The following is a 26,525-nucleotide window of genomic DNA, read 5'->3' as shown; positions in this document are numbered from 1 at the left end:
ACCCAAATCCGAAAACATTCAAACTCTGGCAAATCTGTGAGAAGGATCTGAGGTCAAAAGCCAAACTTGTACATGGATTTCAATTGCATTTCAATTGCATTATTTCATTTCAATTGCATTATTATCAATTATTTATATTGCAGTAGGGTATAGGAGTCCCAGTCATGAACCAAGACTCCCTTGGGTTAGGTGCCTTGGAAACGCAGAAGTAAAAAGATGGTTCCTGCCTCCAAAGAGCTTATAAATAAATATAAAACAAGAAACAGGTGGATACAGACTGCCAGGGGATCATAAGAACATGAGACACTACAGGTCAGCAGGATAGGCAGGAGGCACAGCACACCAATTGCCTATCCACTGTAGCTGGTTCCTCTGTCTGTGTGCAGAACCAAATCCCTCACACTTTGAAGTCCAGAGCTAAATCTGAACGTTGCAGCTCAGGCCCATTTGTTTGTTTAAAAATACCACTTATGGCACGTCCATTAAACTTGTCTGTTTTCACATCTTGGTTCTCTAAAATGACCATGGCCAATATCATCACTTTTGCACCTAATAAGGTGTGAGATGGAAAAAATCATCTATGGATACTGACCCATTTCTGCTCTAAGATCAACCCCAGTGAAGGCAAGGCTGACGGCCACCAGTTCGCACGGAAGAAATCTGCTGTTCTTATCCCTTTCTCAGACTCCCTGCTAGTCAGACTCCTCAGGCTAAAGTGCTGCTGCTTTCTGTCTTGATTTTTTAGCTGTATACTCGGATGTGTCAAAATGTGAAAAGATTAAGATTTTATTCAGCACTGAGCTTTATTTTTATCTCACACTGGTTTCAAATCTATTGACTTCAATGAACCTCACCCAGTTTACACCAGCAGAGGATCTGACCCCAGAAGTGTTAAAAAAAAAAAAAAATGACAGTATCCAGACATTTCCGTCATTCTTTCTTTCACTCTGAAATCTGCTCTTAGTTAACTCCAGTGAATGGTTTTGCATGGCATTTGTGTGTGTGTGTATGTGTGTGTTTTGGACAGAGCCCATATTTAGCCTTCAAACAAACATCAGCCAATCATTGGAGTTGTAGAAATATTTTCTGGTTGCTAGGTGTGGTCACCCAACGGCTTTATAAAAATCACAAGCCTTAGGCTTTCCTCTTCTAGGCTGCAGCTTCCAGAGAAGTAACACTTTTTTAGCTGTGTGAAGCAAAAGGTATGCATTTTTTAGTTCTTTGTGGGTCTGTGTTGATTTAGCAAACTTTAATAAATATGTACTACAGTACATTCACCAAATGATTTTGTGCAGTTTTCTGTAGATGGTGTTGGTTGGCACAGGCACAGATGGGTGCAGTCATTTCTTAAAGTATTGCATTTATATTCAGGGGTGGGAACTGTCACAATTTTTCTTTACTTGAGGTACACAAGAAATCTTGCATAAATATTAAGGATTGGAAAGCACATTTGCTTGGAATTACCTGGTTTTTGTTTTTTAATGGGTTACCATGGAAAGCTATTTTTACAGCAAAACTATGAATAACAGGAAACTCATACCTTATATGGAAATGATTTTTTAAAACGGCTTTTACTTTGACAATAGTTAGCTGCTTAAAAACAGTATTCATTGTTTCACAAACTCCAGCAATAAGTGAAAAAGAAACCTTAGTGATAGTCTTAATGAGGAAGCCAAGAAAACAATCTGCTTTTATAATTAAACACTCATGTAAGAGCAACTTAGTATGAGTAAGTGCTGCAGAATCTGGTTCTTGGTCTGCTCAGACTTTCCATTAATTTTTTCTCCATGGGTGAGGCTGTTTCTCTCCTCTCTGTAGTTTTTTTGTGTCCCAAGGACAGGCTTTTCAAGCTTTTGATACATATAAGAGTGAAGCACTGTTTCTTGGGTGCTGGCAGGAACATACAAGAGGCATGGACAATAGGTACACAAACACTTCTGATGTCTACACTATCAAAACTTTTTGCTAATGGGGTTCAACAACGTTAATAGACTTTCTTTCAAGACCAACTTAGTGTGCTATAAAACCCATCATGCTGATCCATCTAATATAGTTCCTGGAGAGGCAAACCCCCATATGAAATGTGGTATGCAAAGGTTTGGCCTGATTCCAATCTTACAGCAGTGTAAATCACAAGTAATCCCACTGAAGTCAATGGAGTGTAAAAAACAATGTAAGATCAAATTCAATCTCTTGTTTTGTTTCCAAAGACAAAAATTAAAAAGTATTTGGCTGCTGTTTAATATTACTACAGAGATTCAGCTTTTGGATAGTGGGACAAATTCTTGCCAGACTTCTGATAATCAGCCAAATAACTTTTCAAGTACTTATTAGAAGCAGGAAGAAATGTCTCCCCCCCACCATGGTACCTGCAGCTTGGCCACTTTTTCTCCCTTTCCATCGTGGTCATTTCTAGATGGTGCCCCACCCTGAGGTTGGGAGTGGAGGGAAGTTTAGGAGAAGGTACCTCTCCTTAGTGATCCTGGCAAGAGTCCAGCCAGCTTCTCCATTTTCTCTTGATAGCAAATTCAAATCCTCTTGCTGCTGTTCCTCTCTAGCCCACTTCTTCTGCTAAATTAGGCTTTTCACTCTCAGGAGTGTGCTCAGAGACCCTGGAAGTGTCTTCCTGCACTCTTGCAATCTTTTATTATCACTTAAAGTAAACTATCATGTTGCTCCAATCAATATACTTTGTTTAAACTGGGTGATAAGGAATTTCATCACATAGACTCATTTATTTCTTAACCCTCTGAATCAACTGAACAAACCAAAGTAAGGTATTTAACGCTGCCAGAGTGCTGTTTACCTTGTAGAATAAAGAAAATCCCGTGAATAGTTTACTAGAAGAAAATGGATGGATTTTTTTGCCAAAATGTCTGTATGGAAAAGGGAAATGAGGGACTAGACTTTCTCCTGCACCAAGATCTGGTTGACATAGGAGGGAGGGAATCAGTTATGGCTACCTGAATCTCATACCATATCTACTCAGCCTCGGTGGAAATTAGAGCAGCCTAGGGGTTTATAGCAACTACCTATGGTCCTGAACGGACCTTACACTGGCTGAAAATTTGCAGAGCAGAGCTGTGCTCTGACTGGCCTCTCCTTACCTGCATCACAACCTCTAGACCAGCTTAGCAGAATTCATAAAAGAATTAGAGGTTTATATGGATATGAAGAAGAAAAGTAACTTTTGAAAGGCTACAAACCCTCAAAGCCAACTTCTAACTAATGGGCGGGAGGGTCAAGGAAGAAATTTTTCTGTGGGTTTCTTTCTCTTTCCTTTGAAACTGCTGATACTGACCAATATTGGAAACAGGATGCCAGACTAGTTGGAACACTAGTCGGAACCCCTCTGCTTCCAAAACATGTTCCAATAGCTAAGGCTCCATGTGAGCAATTGCTGAATGCCATAAGGGCTGCCACATATACCTCACACATTCACTCTCAACTCATTGTGTCTGAATTCGCACGCATTACTCAGCCTCCCACTGTAGTCAACAGGAGCATAGCAACTCCAGGATTGGGCCTCTTGCTTACAAAGTCCTTTGGGATGCCATGAGGATGAAGGTGATCAAAACCAAATTTTGTTTTCTAGTATTTCATTTTCACCCTCTAGAAACTTGGGTCAATATGTCGATGGTGCAAGCATTTCTGAAGCAGGCCTGGTTTATGGACAATGAGGAGCAGGAGTGCATTGTAAGTACGGCAACCTCCCAAGAGCATAACTTTCATATACAAATGACTTTAGAAACACAGTTAAAAACATCAGCACAGATTGCCAAAATGTTGGAATCAATCTGTATTTTGTTATATACTTAAGGGATGAAATCATTCCTTATTGAAGACAATGAAAACATTCTCGTTAACTTCATTGGGGCCAGGATTTTACACTAGGTACAACTAGCATATGTCTATGATGGCAAGTCCAGTATCAGATAACAGATATTATTCTTATTTACACACAGTAACATCTAGTTACCAGTTTGTATCCATCACCCGTTTGGGCCAACCATTTCAGTTACTGTAATGAAATGTCGTTCTGTGTAGCCAGCTGTCATAAATATAAGGGGAAGGGTAACAACCTTCCTGCATCCAGTACTATAAAATCCCTTCTGGCCAGAGGCACAATATCCTTTTACCTGTAAAGGGTTAAGGAGCTCAGGTAACCTGGCTGGCACCTGACCAAAAGGACCAATAAGGGGACAAGATACTTTCAAATCTGGGGGGTGGGGGAAAGGCTTTTGTCTGTCTGTTCTGTGTGCTTGCCGGACACAGATCAAGAAAGCAAGCAATCCAACTCCATTAGAATTAGTAAGTACTAGCAAGGAAATGCGTTAGTTTACTTTTGTTTTGGCTTGTGATTTTCTCTGTGCTGAGAGGAAGGTGTATTCCTGGTTTTCTTTTTGTAACTTTAAAGTTTTTGCCCAGAGGGAAATCCTCTGTGTTTTAAATCTGATTGCCCTGTAAGATTAGCTTCCCTTCTAATTTTACAGAGGTGCTTCTTTTACCGTTTTTCTTTCTAATAAAGTTCTGTTTCTTTTAAGAGCCTGACTGATTTCTCTATTGTCCTAAGACCCAGGGGTTTGGGTCTGTGATCACTTTGTAACCAATTGGTTAGGATATTATTCTCAAGCCTCCCCAGGAAAAGGGGTGTAAGGGCTTGGGGGGATATTTTGGGGGAATAGGAACTCCAAGTGGTCCTTTCCCTGATTCTTTGTTAAATCACTTGGTGGTGGCAGCGTACCCTCCAAGGGCAAAGAGTTTGTGCCTTGGGGAAGTTTTACCCTAAGCTGGTAGAAATAAGCGTAGGGGGTCTTTCATGTGGGTCCCCACATCTGTACCCTAGAGTTCAGAGTGGGGAGGGAACCCTGACACCAGCCATTGATACTATAAAAAGCAAAGCTAAAATGAGTCCATCTGCCACACAAGGGAATATGGACACCTAAGACTATCAGGATGGAATGACATTTAAAGAGGACACAGGGACTCCTAGTGCCATGAAAATTTAAAAAAACAAATAAAACAAACAAACATAGGAAGCCAAGAGTCTGAGACTAGTAATGTGAAGGAAGAACTGATTCAATCAAAATAAGTTCTTTGTTCTCATGCAGATATGGTATGATTTGGATAAAAATGATTAGGGTGGGAAGGGTCACTGAATATTATAACAAATGGGATCTCAGAAAATGAGTACTGGGTCCTAGACTCATCAATGATACCGGAAGGATTTGCAAAACGGAAAAGGGCTACATCATTTAAAAAAATTCTGATGATACAGAGATATGATACATTGTTGATACACCAAGGAGGATGTTGAGAACCTTCAAGATGACCAAGCTGATTAGGGCAATGGGTAAATGGATGTCAGTGATACACACCAGTAAGAAGTCACAGTATATGGAGAATGTAACATTCCTTGATGAAATAGGAGAGGAACCAAGGAACCAAGGAAAGATTGTAATAGTGTGAAGTTGGGAGTTCTGGTCCGGCTCCTCTGTGCTGGCTGAGTTGTGCTCAGGGCAGATGGTGGACTGAGGTGGCTTTGCACCATTTTGTGGCACCCCAGTCCGGCAGCTTTTCTATCCAGGGACTGCCTGAGCACAGCAGCCTTCTGGCCAGACTCCCTTTTCATCAGCATGGCAGCCCCAGTGGCACCATTACAGCCTGGAATTCTTTTCATGAGCAGTTGCTTTGGTTCAAAAGATTCGCCATGGCAGCCAAAGTAAAAATTAAATCATAGGGCATGTCTGAGACCTTGGGGCACTGAAGTAGGCAGTGCCTCCTCTTAATGTGCCACACCTACCAACAATGATCCTGGTGCACATTTAATAGTATTAAGTACATGTGACTCTCCCTAGTCTAGCTTTGCCAAAATACATGTGTATGTTAATAAACACACACAATGATAAAATTATGGAAGTAGGCCATCACACGGTTGCTTAGTGAGCTATCAGCACTTCAAGTATATTAAGTAGTTCATTTTGCCCTATGCATCACAATGTATCCAGTGCAAGCACACCTTGTTTCTTGTATCTTCTTCCTTAATCATTCACTTCTAAAGTTCTTTAAAACATACCCAGTAAAGAGAAAAAAGGCAGGAGATAAGACTGAAGACACAGAGAACAGATGATTTATTCTATGAAAGTTCAGATGTTAGCATTTGACCCGTCTGATGTAGTTGTATAGTGTGCTATCATACCTCACACCCAAACAGATTTGAATACCAATAGTTTGCACTTACATATTTTATTTCATCCTAGGATTTCAAAACATTTTACACATTAATTAATAAAGCTTCACAACACCTCTGTGAGCTAAGAAACTATTAATCTCATTTCACCTGCGGGTAAAATAAGGCATAGAATGATTAAGTATGCTCTTACACTGGTGGCAACACACTGACTTCAGTGGAGTTGCTCCTGGTGCACTGGTGTTGTTGGACCAGAAACAGATCCTACGTGACTTGCCCAAGGTCACACAGCAAGTCAGTAGTAGGGCTGGTAACTATATAGCTAAATAGCCTTGTGTGCTACTCTTTCCCTTCTTTAATAATGGGGTTACATTTCCTTCGTTGATAATGGCACAGAGAGTACAGTTTTCCCAATTAGGAAACTCACATGAGCATCTTCTTGGCATAAAAATCAGTCTCTGTGAAATGACCAAATTCTGTTTCTTTTAGAAAAATTCAAAGGGTGGATCCGCAGTTCATACCTACCCTAACTTCAATCCATCATCTGATGTTGCCGCATTGGACAAAGCTATAACTGTTAAGGGTAAGAAGACTAAAAATATGACACACAGTTACAGAATTAGGATTTTTCCCCAGGGAAGTTAAGAATGAATAACCTTAAATAAAATGACAGAACCAGAGGTAACAGCATTCAGCAGAGAAAACTCACACGTATCTAAAAGACTAGCGAGTTATCAAAACTACTGAATTCTGAATGTGTCACATGGGAAAAACCTGAATGTTCTGATTTCTTAACTTTGTGCTTCAATTTCAGACTGTAACGCTGCATTAACAGTTTTTGCATTTATTGCACAAAGGGTAACAATATTATAAATTTAATCTTTAGAGAACTGAAGGAGAATTTTATTACATGCCAAGTTAATGATTTTGATTTGATTCCCATAAAATGTCCCCAAGATTAAGAAGACGTGAATTTGCTGATACTGTGCTATGTGCTGTTTCAATTACTCTTTTGTCTTTAATGAATTTCACATTGGGCGCTTTGCCCAGAATATGACATCTTTTTCCATTAGACTTACTGAAGTTAAACATGAGCATGATAGCTAATAGTATTTATTCTATTTAGCTATGGCCTAGTGTGGGTACTTCGCTCAGAACATTTCAGTGACCTTGTATATGACACCATAGCAAGCACGGATTTCAGCAACCTTTAAGGAACCTATTTATCTGCTTTCTTGGCTATAATCACAACTTAGTAAATTAATTACTACATTTTCTCCTTGGATAAATGTAAATGTGTCTAGCAGTGTAAACAAGACAAATTTCAGAGAATATAATGTACAAATCATGATTTGATTACATAACTTAGAGAGACAGGCAAGCAAAATGGAAGGATTATGAAAATGATTTTAAAAGATTTCGCAAAAAGAAAAGGAGTACTTGTGGCACCTTAGAGACTAACAAATTTATTTGAGCATAAGCTTTTGTGAGCTACAGCTCACTGCATCCGATGAAGTGAGCTGTAGCTCACGAAAGTTTATGCTCAAATAAATGTGTTAGTCTCTAAGGTGCCACAAGTACTCCTTTTCTTTTTGCGAATACAGACTAACACGGCTGCTACTCTGAAACCTGTCATTAAAAAGATTTGTTTTCCATCACTTTCAGGTGTGGATGAAGCGACCATCATTGATATCTTGACTAAAAGAACCAATGGACAACGCCAGCAAATCAAAGCTGCATACCAGCAGTCTAAAGGAAAGGTACAGTAACAACAAGGCTGCCGTTAATATGCAGCTTGAGTTTTTCAATATTTGCAGCTAGTCCTACCAGTCCATGCAGTTTTAGCTTCCCAAAACATAATATTAGAAGGAATCTTCTCTATGTAGTCGCTGAAGGCTGTGGCTGGGAATGATGAGGTTGTACTGAAATTACATTGCAGGCTCAGATGCGCAAACGCTATTGATCTTAATGGCCATCATCATCCTGAGGTAAAGTTCCAGGCTCTAATCCTGAAAATCATCCAGCACCTTAAAGTCCCAATGGACTCATTGAGAGCCATTGGGAGTTGAGAGCTCTCACTAATACTTTGGAGGCATTTAGTACTTTGTAGGATTATGCTCCAACATAGCATGAGAAGAGCTGATGTGTTTACTTGTTATCGTGGGTATCTGTATGAATTGCCAATCTAATAGTATATAGAAAAGCAAATATAAAGGGCAGGACTGTGGCTAACCCTTGTGCAGGTATACAGGGGGAAGGATGCAAGAAACCTTGTGCATCTTGTATAAGGGTAGGGTTGCCAACTCTTGAGGATTGTCCTGGAGTTGCCAGGAATTAAAGATTAATATTTAATTAAAGATTATGGCATGTGATGAAACCTCCAGGAATATGTCCAAGAAAAACTGGCAACCCTACATAAGGGCCAATTCCAATCACAATATCTGTGCTTAGAGAACCAGGGGAAATCTCTCCATGTGTGCTCAGGATAGGGGTATCATTCCAAAAGGGGCAAGGAAGAGGCAGGATCATGGCCCTGCCTCACTGCTACACTAGCCCATTGAGTGGGTCTGGTGCACAGGCTGCTCCATCTTAGTGGATGTTACAGACTGCACCCTTACTGCCCCCTGTGCTCAGGGGAGTTTGGGGATCATTGTATCTCCTTGAGAAGGGGTAGCTCTGCACCTCCCTACAACAAACTCTCCACTCTAGCCCATAACTTTATTGTAAACTGAAATATTATTTAAACAATCAACATACCTAAATTACTGAGCCTTTACCTCCCCTGCTAAGTCACAAAGAAACCAGCAATCAAGTTACTCACCCTGAAGTGGCTTGCAGGGAACCTTTAAGAAAACAGTTCTAATAAAGTGCCTCTTTTTGGTCTAGGTTTCCTGTCTTCCTGTTCAGCAAACCTCACTGTGGTTTACATAGCCTTACCCCGTCCCGGAGAGGAAGCCCCAGTTTTGCAGTTTTCTTATTTTATTAAGGCCTACGTTAAAACTCAGTTTCAAAGTCACAAAGAGCCTGGTACTTTAAGTTGTCAGGATCCATCTCACCCCTTTTTAAAACTAAAATTTAATTTTCAATTTCGACAACATGAAAGATTTTTAAAATGCTAAAAGCATATTCTCTAGGGACCTATGTACTCTAGTGACTGGTGGAGTATCAGAAACTAAGCAGAATTCAGCAGATATTAACTACTGAATCTAGTGCTCCCGTAGAACCCCATTGATTTAGGAGGTCCTAACTTGCAGAACAGAGTACCCCTGCTTGGTGTATCAATAAAGAGGTGACAGATTCTTAAAGCAATAATTAGAGGCTTGTTTTTGGGGTGGGCATAGGGCTATAATTTTTGCACACACTGAAATGTCAAGAACTGCATTTAAGTTAGGAAGCATTGGTATATAGGATATGTGAAGATCCACTACTAATCCTAAATTTACAATATTTCTCATGTCACTTGCCAGTACTGAGCTTGTTGGAAAAATCTACATTTTAATAGGGTAGTTTCCAACTTCTTTATCCCTAACCAGGCAAACACAAAAGCCCCCCACCCACCCAAATGCACTTGTAAGCAAGTCATGATAACAATAACAATATTAGCTTCTTGTAAGAACTAAAAAGTTTGCTTTGGTTTTATTTTGTCTTCAGTGCAGTATGCAGGAGAAAGAGCACTTCTGAACACTTTGTAATAGCTAGTTAAAGAATCATCAACATGAATAAAAAGCAGACAAAGTACCCCAAGCTTAAAACATGATTCTCAAAAATGGAAGGTGAATTTTTCCTAAGGTGCTCATGGGAGGTGGAATAGGATTACTCAGTCATTTTCTGGGTGCTTCTGAACTGTGGGTTTTTAAAGCTTGCCAGCTTACAATTGTTTATCCTTCCTTGTAGCCTCTGGAAGAAGCTTTGAAAAAAGCCCTCAAAAGTCAGCTTGAAGATGTCGTCTTGGCTCTGTTGAAAACTCCAGCCCAGTTTGATGCTGAGGAGCTCAGGGCGGCTATGAAGGTATGACAGTAAAATTTCAGCACAACTCCCAACTTAAAAAACTCTGCAGCTATCCTTGCTTATATTCTGCAGTTATATTCAGATTCTAAAATTGGTTGCAGTGCCAAATAAGAACACCAATAAATTCAAAGTGTCAGACAAGAGTAGCATCTGTATTATTTATTTAAAAGTTTGTGAAGATGCATCCATAGCTTGCAAGTGCCAATCAGTTAAAAGTATGAGCACGTATAGTTCTAATTTCACCCTCTGAAAACTGGACTATTTAATACCCTGGTGCAATAAAGCCAAGTTATCGATTTGCACCTGCTAAATAATTTCCTTTTGTTTGCTTCATGACTATAATTATTTCATCAAGTTTGTTAACATCTGATTTTACTTGCATCAGTTCAATGTGTACAGTCATCTTGAATACAGTATTTGGTTCTTGAACAGTTCATTTTGTAGACTAAACTAGAAAAATTCCACATAGAAAAAAAGCTTTCTGAATTGCCCCTGGTGAATCAGAAGGAGCACAAATGGACCCCTCCTTACCTTTTAAAAAATATAACACCACCACAAAGCAGCAGAATGGACTAATTCTTCAAAGCTAAAGTTATAGTCAGGCCAAGTAAAAACTCTGATGGAGAAAACGTATTTAACACTAGACATATGGAAATATAATCCATAAACTAAAGTTCAGTTGGCAAATGCAGCCCTTGATAGGGGTTGAACAAATGGTGCTCTTTCATTTTTGTTATTTCCCTGTAGCATTTATTAAACTACTATTTTTTTTAAAAAAGGAATTGTATTTCCTTCCACCCAGTTTTCTCAGAGCAAGCCCTACCTATAAGCTGCTCAGTCTTTGTAATACCTGTCTCAGACATTAGTAGCATTAAGTATGATAAAGAGGAACTATATTAAAAATAATTTATAGGGTGGTGTGAAATGATTATTGTTTCTGATTTACTGGAAGGCTTGGCTCACTGTATATGGGCTCCCAGATGAAATAATCTTCCAAAAACTTATGCTTCTGTAATCAAGAACATTGATTTTATAGTTATCACATGTGGTTCTGTGCTTCTAGATGTTGTGTTTCCCTAGATATATAAGGTCAGACAAAATTTGCTCAACCATTTTCCAACAGGGGTTTGGAACAGATGAAGATACCTTAATTGAGATTCTGGCTTCAAGAAACAACAGGGAAATCAGAGAAATCAACAGAGTCTACAGGGAAGGTAATTCATAGGTTGTAAAATTACATGAACAGAACATATCATTGGGGAAGGAATAAAGACATGTTTGGTCAAGCTGTTTCTCTCCCTAGTGTTGGTGATTTTGAAGCATCCATGGCCAATGCATCTGAGAAATTCCATTCCTGGCATTAAAAGTTTCACTCCAAAGCAGCAGGAGAGACCTTACTGTCCCCTGCTTCTTCCCATGTAAATCAGACTCCTTATGGAAAATGTGACTCAAGGAATTTATAAAAAGAGATGGACCTAAAGCATCTTACCCCTTCTATGTCTTGCCCACATGCTCAGGGTTTAGCTGATCGCCATATTTGGGATTGGGAAGGAATTTTCCTCCAGGGCAGACTGGCAGAGGCCCTGGGGGTTTTTCGCCTTCCTCTGCAGCGTGGGGCCTGGGTCACTTGCTGGAGGATTCTCTGCACCTTGAAGTCTCTAAACCATGATTTGAGACATAGGTTAGGGGTTTATTACAGGAGTGGGTGGATTATTACAGGATTCTGTGGCCTGCGTTGTGCAGGAGGTCAGACTAGATGATCATAATGGTCCCTTCTGACCTTAAAGTCTATGAGTCTATTCCCAAGGTTAGATATTTGGATCAGAATCCAGACTTCACAGTTCATCTCAATTTATTAGTAAACAAACTAGAGAGCACATAAAAATTATTCAAAGACAAAGGTAACAATGGGACCCAAATCAAAATGACTAATTCCAATATTGATAAAAACACATATGTAAGTAGGAGATTTGGAACTGGAGGGAATATTTCTATAAATGAGATGAAATAATTCTTTAAATTATCATGGGATTTTTTTCTTATTGTTTTATTGTAGAGCTTAAGAGAGATCTTGTAAAAGACATTGCCGCAGATACATCTGGAGACTTCCAAAAGGCTTTGCTTGCTCTAGTCAAGGTATGCCATGTTCAAATACTTTCAATAAACTTTATTTTTAAGAAGGAGTTAATAGTCTTGGTTGAGTTAGATGACATATGTGCATCAGCCAGAGAAACCATGGGGGACTTGTTTATTGCTTTTTACTCTGTATTGAAAAAAACCCCAAAAGAAATCTTACTATGTGAAGCGAAATTTCTCTTTAAACAAGTTGATATTTAGAATAATGTTTTCATCCAACTAGAAGTTACAAGAAAAATCCTGATTTTTACTGGCCTCTGTTTGCTTTTAAACTTTTTCACATGATCAGAGTTTATAAGTATTTTGAAGGTAATAATAGAAGTGATAGAAATTATTTAATCTCAGAAGATGGCAAGTTAAACAACAATGCCAAGAAATAGGAAAATTTCAACTAGATATTAGGAAATATTTCTTAATAGTAATATAGCTGGATAAAAGCAGAATGTGTGGAAGGTGGACAAATTGCCCTATATGCAGATATTTAAAAGCAGATTAAATAAAACAGTAGTGGGCATGATATATAAAATCTGTCTGTAAAGTCAACAGGTATCAGACTCCATGATTCAGGGATCTGAAGTCACAATCTGTGTGAAATTTCCCCCGCAAAATGAAGAATTGAAATTTAAAATATCATCATGAGATAAAATTCTTGATCAGAATGAAAATTATTAAGTCTATCTTAAAATGAGTTAAGTGTCTGAATTTTTACCTAATGGTTAGATTCTGACACCCCTTATTTTATGGTGAATAGTACCTTACTTCATAAGTAGTCTCAGTGAAGTTCCTATGATTATTCGAGAAGTAAGGCACTACTCAAATCTGGCCCTAAACAAAGGAAACCTGATTGGTTTGCATATGGTTTGATTTCATTCTTAGAGCAATCGACTTACCCATTGGAACTTCACCTTAGTGCTCTCAAACTTCATGCTAAAATGGCGTAATGGGAAATGACATTCATTCCAGGGTTATATAAACAAAATGGTAACATGAGATAATGAAATTTTTTAGGGTGACCGAAATGAAGATGGCTGTGTGAATGAAGAGCTTGCTGACAGTGATGCCAGGGTAAGAAAAGGCTCTGCACTCTATTTGAGAAATGTGTTCTCTTGTCTGTTTTATTTCCATGCTCAGCATAGATTATAACAAGCACAATCTCTCTAGCTGAGGACATTATATAATCTGCTATACTGGTGTCCTCCCTACCCCACCCAAGATCTTTTATTAGTTTAGGGATTGACTGAGTCTCTTTTCTTGGAGAATGCTGTTAGAATATGAGCAAGTAGAGGTCTGTAGTGTGACTGATAAGTTACCCATGACCTCTTCCTTCCATATATAAAAACCAATATATCTACCAATTTCTGACAGGGGAAAGAAGCGTACATGGGTGAGAAGAACCACCTGCACCATCCTAGCCAAAGGAAACTTGGTAGCACTCCCCTTTTTAGCTATAGCTTTAGCTTTGTAATCATAGGCTTTTCAAGATTCCTTGATACTTATTAGTATGTCGTTACTTTAGATTTTAGAATCTTTTTTATGAAAGTTTAAATACCACAAAAATTTCCCATCGTACAGCTTCTAGATTAGTGTGATTTTTTATTATGGGCAAACACCCTGGCCAACAACACTGAAATAGCAGTCTATCCTGAGCTTTTATGCCTGTAGGTAAAATCACGTCATCACTACTTTAATTCAAAGCTTCAAAATTGATATAAAGGCCAGCTGGTTGGCCTCATTGTAAAGCTCAGTCCTGTAGTATGTGAGTTCAGTTTCCTAGTATGTGAGTTCAGTTTCCTAGCATGTGTTTGCTTTCAAACACACACATATGCATGTCTGAGAGGACAGCACATTCATCCTTTACAATGGAAGGGGTACATTACAGCACTCAGTAGAATCTCTATAGGTCTATTTAAGTGCATCGTTGTTGGGCTCTAAAGGGAGTACTATTGCCAGTTCCTTTGCTGGATGGATTTAGCCATGATAAAGGGGTCCTCTCCCACAGGTGATTATTGTGGGTGGAGGATGCCTGAGAGCTGGGGAAAAGGAAGAGGATGAGTCTGGTTTTTCTGGTTTTCCATTAATGGCCCTGATGGAAAGAAAAGGAAGATCTGGTGTGTAGCTTTCCCATATTACATTTCTGTGGAATTCTTAACTGAGTTTATTCCATATTTGGGTCCAGCAATAGAAAGCCAGTCAATCCTGTATTTTCCACATTGACAGCAGCATACTTCTCTCAGGAACAGTCCTGTTAACAAATGTTTGGAAATGCCAAGCACAGGTGTCTAGTGGCCTGTGAAACTATTATGACTTTAGCCAAGAATGCAGTAACAGTGGGAAAAACTAAGAATAATAATCCTCTGGACAAGTTTGTGGAATGTGAGGCATTCTATATTATGTATGGAATGTCCTTAGTCCTTGATGAAGACAGTGGTGCAAAGGCCTCTGTTTGGCTGAGGGTGACAGCATTAGATGTACAGTATTCCAGGTCGTCTCATTGTAAGGATAATATACAAACTTCTGTGCTTTACAATAGGCCTTATATGAAGCAGGAGAGAAAAAAAAAGGAACAGATGTCAATGTATTCATTACCATCCTTACTACGAGAAGCTTCCCACATCTTCGAAGGGGTAGGTTGAATGAAGCTTTCGGCCTCCGGGAACTGTATTTTAAAAATGCACCTCTCGTATATCTGAGTAACATGTGTCAGAAGTATTGAAACAACTTAGGATGTGAACCAGTGCTCACTTGAAATCAAACAGTCTTTCCATTGACTTTAAAAGACATTGGACTGGGCCCCAATTTCTAAAGTCAGGAGCTATATCAGTGTAAACAGATACTGTATAATCCAATGAACAGAAACATGCACATGAGAAGGTTATTTCATCAAAGGCTTGAAATAAGTTACACTTATGAAATATATTCCCAATACACACATTTTGGATGCTGGTATACAATAACTGGTGCATAAAGTGGACATTTCACACTATGGGTTGAACTGCATCCCATTATGAGGATCTTCTAAAGTAAATGCAGTAGACGTGTATCTGTCTTAACTTGCTTTTTGGAGGACTGTTTGTGCTTCAGGGAACAATCCAATGCACTAACTGACTGAGGTTAGGAAGACATATGAGCAGGTTATCACATAATTAACTATTATGGGGTTTCTTGTCATTTCCTCTGAAGTATCTGATACTAACCACTGTCAGAGACAGGCTATTGGGCTAAATGGGCCTGGTACATAACTACACTTTCCATCATGTGATCTGGTACATTAATTCCTGTGTCAGAAGTTGGAAACTCAAAACTGCTGCAAGCTTTTCAAATTGTAGCTTATTTCCTACACTGTATATCTCTTGCTGATCTGATGACATCCTCAAACTGTTAGCTAACTGTCTATTCCATATGGTGGACATCAGAGAACTGTCTAACGTTAACAAAATAAAGAGAGCAAGAACATGGTATTTTCCCAGTTTTCACTAAGCTTGATATCCATGTCTAGTCTTTCAGAAATATACCAAATTTAGCCAACATGACATGAACAAGGCACTGGACCTGGAACTGAAAGGCGACATTGAGAACTGCCTGACAACGATTGGTATGTAATCCCCCTTGCCAAGTAACTCACTGCTTCTCAGCTGTGCTTCTTTCCATATTAACTATATGAAAGTCAGAAGTAAACTATTTTTCATTGCCCAATGGGAAAGGATCCTGCTCTCCTATTGTGTTTCATTAAAAACTAGCACGGCTACCGTACATGACAGTTTGGTATCTGACACTTTGGAAAGTTCAACTGGAAAAAAATGGAGTAAACAGGAGTTATTTCAAATAAATAAAAAATATAAATTAATGTGTGAAAATACACATTTCATAAACAGATGTTTTTATTGAAATCCACCTATCGACTCTGATTCTCATTTGTACTAAAGTTGCTTTATACCTCTGGCTGTGTAAAAGGCCCAAAGAGCAAGCATAAAAGTAATTTAAACTCACTTTAAGGCTCTTTATTCTTCCAGAGTGGTATAAAGTTGCTCCAGTGTAAATACAAATCAGGGCTGTAGAGTTTTTATTCTCCACACTGATTTACTTTGCATTTTGATAAAATATTACAAATCATCCGCCTAAGGCACTGCTCAGGAGAATATCTTTGTAAAGACTCAAGGCAGATGTTTATTGTCACATGTCTGTTATTATGCCCTTTAAACTTTCTATTCACCACGAACAGTACAAATGATGGGAGCCTGGGTGGAGCTACAATACTGGGGACTGCCCTGTGGCTGACCAATCCTGACTTAAAACATCACACCTCAGTGGACTGAACATGGGACTGGGAGTCAGGAGACCTGGATTCTTTTTCTGACTTTGCCACTTATTCTTTGGGTGACTTGGGCAAATTGCTGATAGACAAGGCTATCTCCTTTCTAACATCTCCTGGGCCCACTTCAAAGGAGGGAGGGATGAAGCAGAACCATGTTCTCTCCACACACACCAGCCGGAGTGGATCTGGCCAGTGATACAGAAGAGTTGCATTCTCTCTATGGTGTGATGAAGTGGGTATGTCGCTTGTGCACCAGAGAGCTCCAGGAGACATTGAGTCCTATGGATGCAAAGTGCTCCATAAGTGTGAAATATATTATTACTGTACTCCCAACCCAGCTCTGAGTGTTTGGTGCAAACATAACACACCAATTAGCTTTATTCCTTTGCTAGGTTAATTTGGGCACACACAAAAAATGGAAAAGTACCAACAGCACCCTCTAAAATACATCATGATATTAGGCATATGGTTGGTATAGTTAATTTATTCCAGTTTAGAAACATTATGCAGTGAGCAAACTGCTTCACTTTGCCACCTGAGAACTGGAGCATATTTCTTAACCTCATGCTGGCAAATCCCAACTCAGCACTGACTACAGTACCCTTCCCCCACTTTGCATGTGTGCTTTACTTATGAGTCATATTTAACTCTGTCACGTTGTTTCATTGCAGTGAAATGTGCCACAAGCAAACCAGCTTTCTTTGCAGAAAAGCTCAACTTGGCAATGAAGGTAGAGTATGCTGAAAAACTTTTGTTTGGGGAGGGAGAACCTTTTAATATAAGATGACAAACTGGGCCAGAGCATCCTGCCATGAAAAGCCCCTCAGGAGGAAGCCAGAGGGAAAAGAATTCAGTGAGTTTCCATACACTTTCCTGTCTGGTATAAGGGGCTCAGGGTTTTATCTCTATAGGAACTCATCTGCATCTACCTATCTACAATGGACACAGTTAAAAAGTTAATTTGGTTTCAGTGATATTAACGGTATATAAAATGGGGAATACTACTAGAACTGATAATGTCTCTACACCCGGAATGACCTTTAAGAGCATGCCAATGGAAGCTGTATCTATCTAGTAACTTATAAGGCCTCGTCACTGTAGAAGTTTGGAGATCACATGAGACCATAAGGGCCACTCTAATGATGATGTTTCCCCATCCCCGTGGTTAGGAGTTTACTCACATAACTCCCATTAGCATTAATAGGAGCTATGCATAATGTAAACCCAATTGTATCAAGATGACAAGACACCTCATGTTTTTATTTAATATAAATAAAGAACCTGTGCTTTCCCTGACGTTGAAAACAAGTCAGATTTCACTTGTACCTCCACACACCAGAGGGAAATCTGCTTCTCTAGAGAACCCTCGCTTTAAGGGGCAGTCCAGGGCCAGCAGAAAGCAAAGGAGCCTTACCAAGCATATCTCCACACTGTCAGGGGGCTGAAAGGGGAGGATCTGAAGGCATCAGAAGCAGTGCAGGTTCTGGGGCCTTAGCCCCATGCTCATTCAGATGGGGGTGGTCAGATGAATCCACAGCTATTTTTGATTTATGTTGCAACAGTCCATTTGCCCCCCATTGTTTAACATGGAATTGCTTTTGATGTGAAAAATCATACAGGTTGTCAAAACAAACACGTACCACCGTGATTTAAGAATAATGCTTTGTATGCCTAGGTAATCATGATTTATTTTTAACAGGGCTCTGGGACACGCCACAAAACACTGAACAGAATCATGGTTTCACGTTCTGAGGTTGACATGAATGAGATCAAGGGCTATTATAATAAGCTGTATGGCACACCTCTCTGCCAGGCCATCTTGGTATGTTTTTCCTTTCAGCTGAAGCTATACCAACTACTGAATGTAAAATGTTATTGTAATTGGCTGGCTCAGGAGGCTGGTAATGGGCTTGATAGCGACCCTTTAGGTCACCAATTTTAATTCAGGCAGGGCTGAAAAATCGTTACTAGCTGATGTTTCATCAGTGAAAATGGTGGTTGGGCTGAGTCCTTTCCTGGTGGGTCAGCATGAGTCACCAAAGCCATCGCACATGGCGATATGCAGCACTCTTTGGCAGTTTCAGCCAGGTGGCGCATCCGATGAAGTGAGCTGTAGCTCACGAAAGCTTATGCGCAAATAAATGGGTTAGTCTTTAAGGTGCCACAAGTCCTCCTGTTCTTTTCGAGTGAACATAGAGACTGAACTACTCTCTCCTCCTTTGCTGTCGTTCCACATGAGACACAGTGGGAGGGCACGGTAGGAATGCTTACACTGCCCCTGTCCTTGCTGTAAGGATCCTGGGGATAGACAGAGGGCTCTGGTCTTCAGAGCTGCCCATCTGGCACTTTTCCATTACCAATTCTACTGCTGCATGCCATATAGTTGAAGCGGTGTTGGTCCCAGGATATTAGAGAGACAAGCTGGGTGAAGTAACAACTTTTATTGAACCAATTTCTGCTGGTGAGAGGGACAAGCTTTCTGGCCACAGAGTTCTGACCTGAAGAAGAGATTTGTGTGGCGAGAAAGCTTGTTTCTCTCTCCAACAGAAGTTGGTCCAACAACAGATATTACCTCACCCACCTTGTCTCTTTAATTCAACTACTGAAATTAAAAAAATATATATACCTCTAAATAGGACAAATTAATATAGCATTGAAAAAAGCTGCTTTCCCAGAGCAGTAAGGCATCCTCAGCAGAACTCAGAGGGTGAGACCCTTAGCTCGTGTAAATCACTAAGTAATGCCAGCTTACGCCAACTACAGATCTGTCTCTCTGCCTTTAGGCTTACTTTTTTTAAAGGCAAAACAAGAATGCACTTATGGAAAATTTAAACCATCTCCTAGTAGCTCACTGATTTAAATGTACCACTGCCAAATAGCTTTCTGAGAGCTACTGAATACTCACAGTAACAAACACAGTGATTGTAGAGGAAACGTACAGTACACGGACTAAAACACTAACATTAATCTTTGCCAGTATCTGCCATTTCACAGATAAAATCCTGGAGATAGTACAGTGGTGCAATTTACTAGTATTCTTAATACATATCTATAAATGATTCTTTCTCTCACATGATATCACACTGTATCCCATCTTGATGCAAAATTACATGACTGCATTAGAACATTGAATCTGATACACATGCTATCTGAATCAGGCAAGATAGTACATGCTATCTGAATCAGGCAAAGCCTAGTCACACTTGAGAAAACATGGAGCTTAATAAATTAGCTGCTTATGGAAATCATACTCCAAATTGTTGAATTCTGTGAGCAATTAAATATCATGACATCTAAAATTATTTCAAAAGAACCCTATCTTAACACAAGTTAGGAATAGCCCAATCTTAATATGGGTTAATTATAGTTTAAACATTCATGTTAACTGATAAAGGAAGATTTTCCATTTCACCCATTGTAGGGAAGTTAAGCCACTCGATCGGGACTCAGGATATTCTCAGCTCTGCCACAGACCTACTGTATCAACTTAGGCAAATCACCTAATGTCTTTGTGCTTCAGTGTCCCATCTATAAAATGAATCCTTTCTGGTTCCCACCATTGTCTATCTTGTCTGCGTATGCTGTGATCCTGAAGACTTTCTCATGTGTTTAGTTTTATGTACTCTGAGTAGTCCCATTATCTTAGTGGAACCATACAAAGTTCATTGAGTTAATCATGTGCGGCCTTAGTTTGGGAAAAGAACTGTCTCTCTTAGAAGGTGTATATCCAGTGTCCAGCACAATGGGGTCTTGATCTTAGTGGGAATCTTTAGTCAGAACTGTAATAATAATTTTAGTGTTCTTAAATTGACAGGATGAAACCAAAGGAGACTATGAAACCATTCTGGTGGCTTTATGTGGTGACAACTAAGCTTCATGATGTTCTGATGCGTTCCAGCCTTGTTACCGAGGTTATCATTCCCTTCGTCTCAGCTGTTTACAAAATATAACATGGCTTTAAACAGAGATGGATCTCTGGTTTGGAGTGTGGTCCAGACATGTACTATCTGGAAAATTTGTAGCCTGGAAAATGTATTTTGATATTACTATTCTGTGTGACATTATTAATCCCTTTTTTCTATTTATCCAAAACCAAAGAGTATACTTAAAGGTTCTATTTACTTTAAAAAGATTAAGCATATACAAGGTACAGTTTTTCTCTGAGCTAGGCAAGTGTAACTTTACAAATAAAATTAACCTGTGAAGAGATCTAATATGTCCTTTATGGCTTCTCTACATTTTACGCCTGCTGTTGTTCCATATAGCATATGCAAATGAACGAGAATTTAAAACAAGGAGAAAAATTCCAGCAGCACAATCAAATTCACAACTTAGATAAAACAGAACTGAATGGGATTATATAAATGAGTCTCAAAAGCAGAACACAAGATTAACTAGCAATGCAGTGTATTTTTTTTTTTAATGAAAGATATCAGCATCATGAAAACTAATGCTGCTTCTGTCTTGCTGTCACCAATGGTGTGCATGGGGAATGCTATTCAGATTCTTTTTCAAAATTCAGAACAAACATAAAATTGTGCCCTGAGCAAAGTTTTCACATATAAACAAGTACAGTAGAACCTCGGAGTTATGAACACCAGAGTTACGAACTGACTAGTCAACCACACACCTCATTTGGAACCAGACGTATACAATCAGGCAGCAGCAGAGACCAAAAATAAAATAAAATAAAATAAAACAAAAAAAGCAAACAGCACAGTACTGTGTTAAATGTAAACTGCTGAAAAAAAAAGAAAAGAAAAAAGGGAAAGCAGCATTTGTCTTCTGCACAGTAACGTTTCAAAGCTGTATTAAGTCAACATTCAGTTGTAAACTTTTGAAAGAACAACCATTATGTTTTGTTCAGAGTTACGAACATTTCAGAGTTACGAACCTCCATTCCCGAGGTGTTCATAACTCTGAGTTACATATAGTAGAACCTCAAGGCTGAACACAAAAAACCCCATGAACGGCTTGATGCTTCACTGTGTTAAACCAGTTTTACACTCGTATAACTCTTCAGTGGTGAAATATTTTATTTATTATTATTATTTGTATTGTAGTAATGCTTAGGCCCATTGTGTTAGGTATGCTACAAACATAAGAAATATATAGTCCTAGATCCACAAAGGTATTTACATGCCTAACACATGCAAATCAATGGGAGGTAGCCACCTAAATACCTTTGAGGATCTGGGCTTTACACTCTAAATAATAAATCCAAAGTTGTCATTGGTGGGCTTGATAGCTTCTCTCCTCACCATCCCCAATGTATACTCTCAGTGCAGGTCTTGCTTTACACCTAGAGGCCCTCAAGTCTACCAGTGGCTTAGCATGACTGGTTGTACAGGAAAGATTTGACCGTACTTTAGATATTTGTCAGTATGAAAACGTTTGATGAAACTGGCCTTAGTAGTTTATAGACAATTCATGCTCAAGAAGCAAATATTCAGTGAGACACTGTGTGCCGCAGAAAGGAGCCTTTGGGACTGCTGGAAGTCATTTAGGTAATAGCCTCTGGAAGTCAGAGCTTTCCCTTCCGTAAACACAGTGGTGGTGAGGCGCATGATGCTCTCTGTGGTTTTTTTTCCTTAGGGACCAAGCCTGCAAGGCCCTACTGAGATACCAGAAAGATAAGGGATTTGGGGCCTTCCAAAAACAATGGAGGAATAAACTACTACGACTGGATCCTCCAGTCTGGTCAAGCTGCACTGACTGTGGCATTGAAGGTGGGGACAAAGGTGGCTTTCACCCGCTTTGGGGAACCCCAATTCTGGACCTGAGAAAATCCATAGGTAGCAGGTTAAGACAGGTTCATGGCCCCTTTTTGGTTATTTTGGTATGTCCACAGGGAATCCACTCTGGTTTCCATTAATATATCTCACCACTGTATAATCATAGCTTTACTGATTCTGTCCGCAAAGCATCACCACCTGAACATTGTGACTGCAAGGGAACTAATATAGAAACCAGGCAAATCCCAGCACTAACAGGGTCGAACGACATCTATAAAATTAAAGCACAATGTAAACCAGTATCACCATAGCTAAAGATAAAAATCAAACAGACTAGCAACACTATAACTAAACTATGTGTAAAATCAACTACAGATCAGCCTGAACATAACTAACCGCCATATATAAATTTAGTGATGGGTAACTTCAAACAGTTCAGAGACTGAATAATAATCCAGACCTACTGAAGAATCCATCAAGTTCTGCAGCCCTTTGTGTGACTAGGACAATCACCCTTCAAACCCATCTGATGTTATATTTTGTCAAGGGAAGACTGGCCTGCTTCTGTCTTCCAAAATCTTTGGAGGGCATACCGTTCTCATGTCTGGTGATGGTAGGTTACCTATCTAAAACATTGGATGTCCGACAGGAGGTGTCGGCAGCCTTCCCTTCTTAACTATAGGGAGCAGCATCTAAAGGTAACTCCTTGTTGCTGCTACTCTGACTGACAATTAGTCCAAATTGCTTCTCCTTGTCCTCTAGGTCACATGGAATAGAATCAGCCAGTCTGGAAACCAGAACTGATACTCTGTGACCAATCTCAGCCAACCAATGTGAAACTCAAATGTGAAGAAAATAAATGCAAAATGTAGTGTGTGTTTGTGTGTGTGTGCGCGTGCGCGCTTTCAGTGTCCCCAGTAGCAAAATATTTTCATATGCATTTTTTGGTGAAAAAACACACTTCAAAGATCTGCTTCCAATTTGGCAATATTTGTGCAAATTTGGAAATAAGATTAATCTGAAAAGCTTTATGGTTATTTTGCCCATCTCTAGTTCCCAGTTCCTAAGAGCCTTTTGTCATATGTTAAAGCACAGCATGACCGTGGTTTCTAACAGGCACCTTTGCATACCTCTCTCCTCAGCTGTACTAAGCACGCTAAGGCTGCAGCTGAGCTCTGGCCCAACTTCTTTAAAAATATCAGGATTAGAACAGCAGGCAGAAAAAGTGTTAAGGAAAGATGATAAATGAAGCAATGATACTCCAGAGTTTTCCCAACATGCAAAATATAGAGCTCCTAGTTTGTTTTAAATATCCCCTTTCTGTGAACAAAACCTAGCCGTGAATCCATTCCAGGTCCTCTTGTGTAACAAGAACAGACCAAGGCAGGTATTGAGGACAACGATTGCTGACTTCACAGAACATCAGCCGACGCTGACGGCAGTGCAGAGCCACACTGTCCCAGGGAGAACTCTAGGGATAGTGCCTCGGGAGGAACGAGCCTTCCCAGAGCACCCTGGGAGGCAGGATGAGTGCACCAGCCAGCTCCACAGGCCATTGTAAAGGAAGGGCAAAGCCAACCCACCTTCCGCACCCCCCTTCCTTTGTGTCCTTCCCTTCTAATGGTAGGATGGAGCGTCCATGCAATCCCCCCACATGTAAGGACTCCCACATTGTCTGGAGGAGCAGGAGGAAGAAGGGCCCTCTCTCCCACCTTGGCACCCACACAATGGTCAGTAATAACCTACTGGTCCTAAGTGGTTGAGAATGCTATGGTTTATTCTTACAGTTTATACCCACCCTGTTAAAAGGGTTGATCTTTAGTTGTGAGTAGCTACAGCTCTGTTTTCATTTTCAAGTCTAAGCTTGCTAACCTGAGCAATCCAAGTGCTTGTGTCTGAACTGTCATAGCAATTAGTGCTCATTACAGTGTTGCTATTATGAATTTGGGTGTGGAAATGTAGACATTGCCTCTTAACAAGCTGGTGTTGGCTTGTGGTGATGCAGAGCGGGTGCTTCCTGTTGTGGTTTAGAAAACATACAAATAGTACTGTAAATAAAAAAAGGTCATGGTGAGTCATTCCTTCTATGCAATGTTTCAAAGTCACTGCTGCAAGCAAATGAGTATTGTACTGGAATTAAATTGTATAATGGAACTGGATTTCAGCAAAGTGTGAATTGCATGTAAATAGAAACATATGGGATGAAATCCTGGTCTCATCAAAGTCCATGGCAAAACTCCAGTTGACTTCAATGGTGCCAGAAATTCCACCACATCGATTTCTGTCTGTCAGAGTGAGCACTCACCCCTTCTGGCCCAGTGTGAAACCACAGTTAAGTTGTTGCCTCAGGCTTCCTTAGTGGAGGGGTTCCCAAACTGGGGGGGGTTGGGACACCACAGGGGGTCACAAGGTTATTACATGGTGGGTTGTGAGCTGTCAGCTTCCTCCCCAAGCGCTGCTTTGCCTTTAGCATTTATAATGGTGTTAAATATATAAAAAAGTGTTTATAAGGAGAGATCACACTCAGAGGTTTGCTATGTGAAAGGGGTCACTAGTACAAAAGTTTGAGAACCACTGCCTTAGTGGGCTTTCAATATATTCAATGAGGTTGTATATAGTGAAAAATACTCCTCCCAGGATCTAGTTTATTTAATCAATCACCCAATATGGTATGTAAACAAACCTTATGCTATTCTGCAGTGAACCCCCAGGCTTCTCCACTGCTTGGAGTTCTGCAGTCTCCCCTGTTGACTAAGAATATCTCACAATCTCTCTCTGCCTGGACAGCTCTGCTAACTCAGAGTACCTCTTGCCCTACCTGCCTGGAAATCTTCACAGTCTCTATGTTCCGGGGATGGTTCCTCTCTCCAGGAGCCTCTGTTCTCCAAAGAGCACCACTGGGAGTGGCTTCCTGCCCAGCTGTCCTGCAAGCTTACTCCCTGGGTTGTGGGGCCCCTGCCTGAGCTATCATAACCCAGGATAAAAGTCCAGGTGTTCCTTAAGTAATAAACTACCACACAGTCACTTAGCCATTTACTATCCACAGGTGGATCTGGGATGGCACGTTCTCCTTAGCAGAGCCTGTCACAGGAAGGCTGGGTGTTTGAGCCCTCAGAGGGCTAGCCCTTATGACACAGTCCAAAAAAATGTATTTGAAACTGATTAATTTCCTAGGCTGCAGAGAAGCCAATATTTTGCTCTGCTGGTGAAACTTACCCTTTTCTGCAAGGTGAGTAGGAAGACTTTGGGCTGCAATAGTTTGGGGAACTGATATAGAATATTCCTCAACATGTATTCACACACACCTGCACATACACCTTGTATAGGTAGGGAATGGAAGCTACACATGAAAATCCCATTTGAACAAGTGGGGGTCTCCCCCCAAAAGTCTGTGCACACGTAAGTGTGTGTTTGCCAAGTTGCCTGTTCAGCAGAAGACACCATCTTTCAAATAGCAACTGCTCAGATTCTTCAGGATACATGCAGCAAGTGACAGCTTTTGAATGTGACAGCAAACAATAGATTAATGAGTAGGAAATGTTTTGCCTAATGAACATGCATCCGATGAAGTGAGCAGTGGCTCACGAAGGCTTATGCTCAAATAAATTGGTTAGTCTCTAAGGTGCCACTAGTACTCCTTTTCTTTTTATGAAGAAAGAAAGGGGGCATTCTGTATTTTTTTCTTTTTGTTAGGCTCCTCCCACTTCCTCTCTTGCCGAACAAAAATGTGCAATTTACAGTACTGTAATTTACAGTACTGTAATTTACAGTACAGAGCGAAGGTAGTACGATTTGTTGCCTGTTATTCAGTATTCATGTTTTGGTACACGGTCCCAAAACACCCTGGGGCCCAGCCATCCATACAATAAGATAAAGAGGCTTGAACCAATGTAGTGTATTCAGAGTTGAAACCTGTATTGTCCCTTGATGCTTGAAAAGTGAAATTACACCCAATTAGACCCCAGTTTTGGAAACCAAGACACAACTCAGTCTATATGCTCTGCGGTGGTGAGGTCTGTGGGGAAAAGAACCCAATTTCAACATTTGTGGTCACTGTGAAACCTCAAGGTGCAGCATTGTACAAAGATCAGGGTAAGGGCAAAACAAGACAGAATTATCTGTACAAATTAACAAAATCCACTCC

At 40.0% G+C, this 26,525-nt stretch overlaps 1 protein-coding gene across 1 annotated transcript; it reads left to right on the top strand.

Annotated features, from left to right (window-relative positions):
- Positions 1 to 1,062: 1,062 nt before the first annotated feature.
- ANXA1 (annexin A1) lies at positions 1,063 to 20,855 on the top strand. Its single transcript, XM_007065554.4, has 13 exons — positions 1,063 to 1,202; positions 3,617 to 3,696; positions 6,680 to 6,773; positions 7,856 to 7,950; positions 10,085 to 10,198; positions 11,322 to 11,412; positions 12,255 to 12,334; positions 13,343 to 13,399; positions 14,865 to 14,958; positions 15,831 to 15,926; positions 17,318 to 17,376; positions 18,346 to 18,468; positions 20,461 to 20,855. The coding sequence occupies exons 2-13, from the start codon at positions 3,631 to 3,633 to the stop codon at positions 20,515 to 20,517; spliced, it is 1,026 nt and encodes a 341-aa protein (XP_007065616.2). The 5' UTR covers positions 1,063 to 1,202; positions 3,617 to 3,630; the 3' UTR covers positions 20,518 to 20,855.
- Positions 20,856 to 26,525: the final 5,670 nt, after the last annotated feature.

This window comes from Chelonia mydas, chromosome 5, assembly GCF_015237465.2.
Source record: "Chelonia mydas isolate rCheMyd1 chromosome 5, rCheMyd1.pri.v2, whole genome shotgun sequence".
Classification (NCBI taxonomy): domain Eukaryota; kingdom Metazoa; phylum Chordata; order Testudines; family Cheloniidae; genus Chelonia; species Chelonia mydas.
The sequence above is the reverse complement of the archived record's forward strand: the minus strand, read 5'-3'. Positions and strand labels throughout refer to the sequence as shown.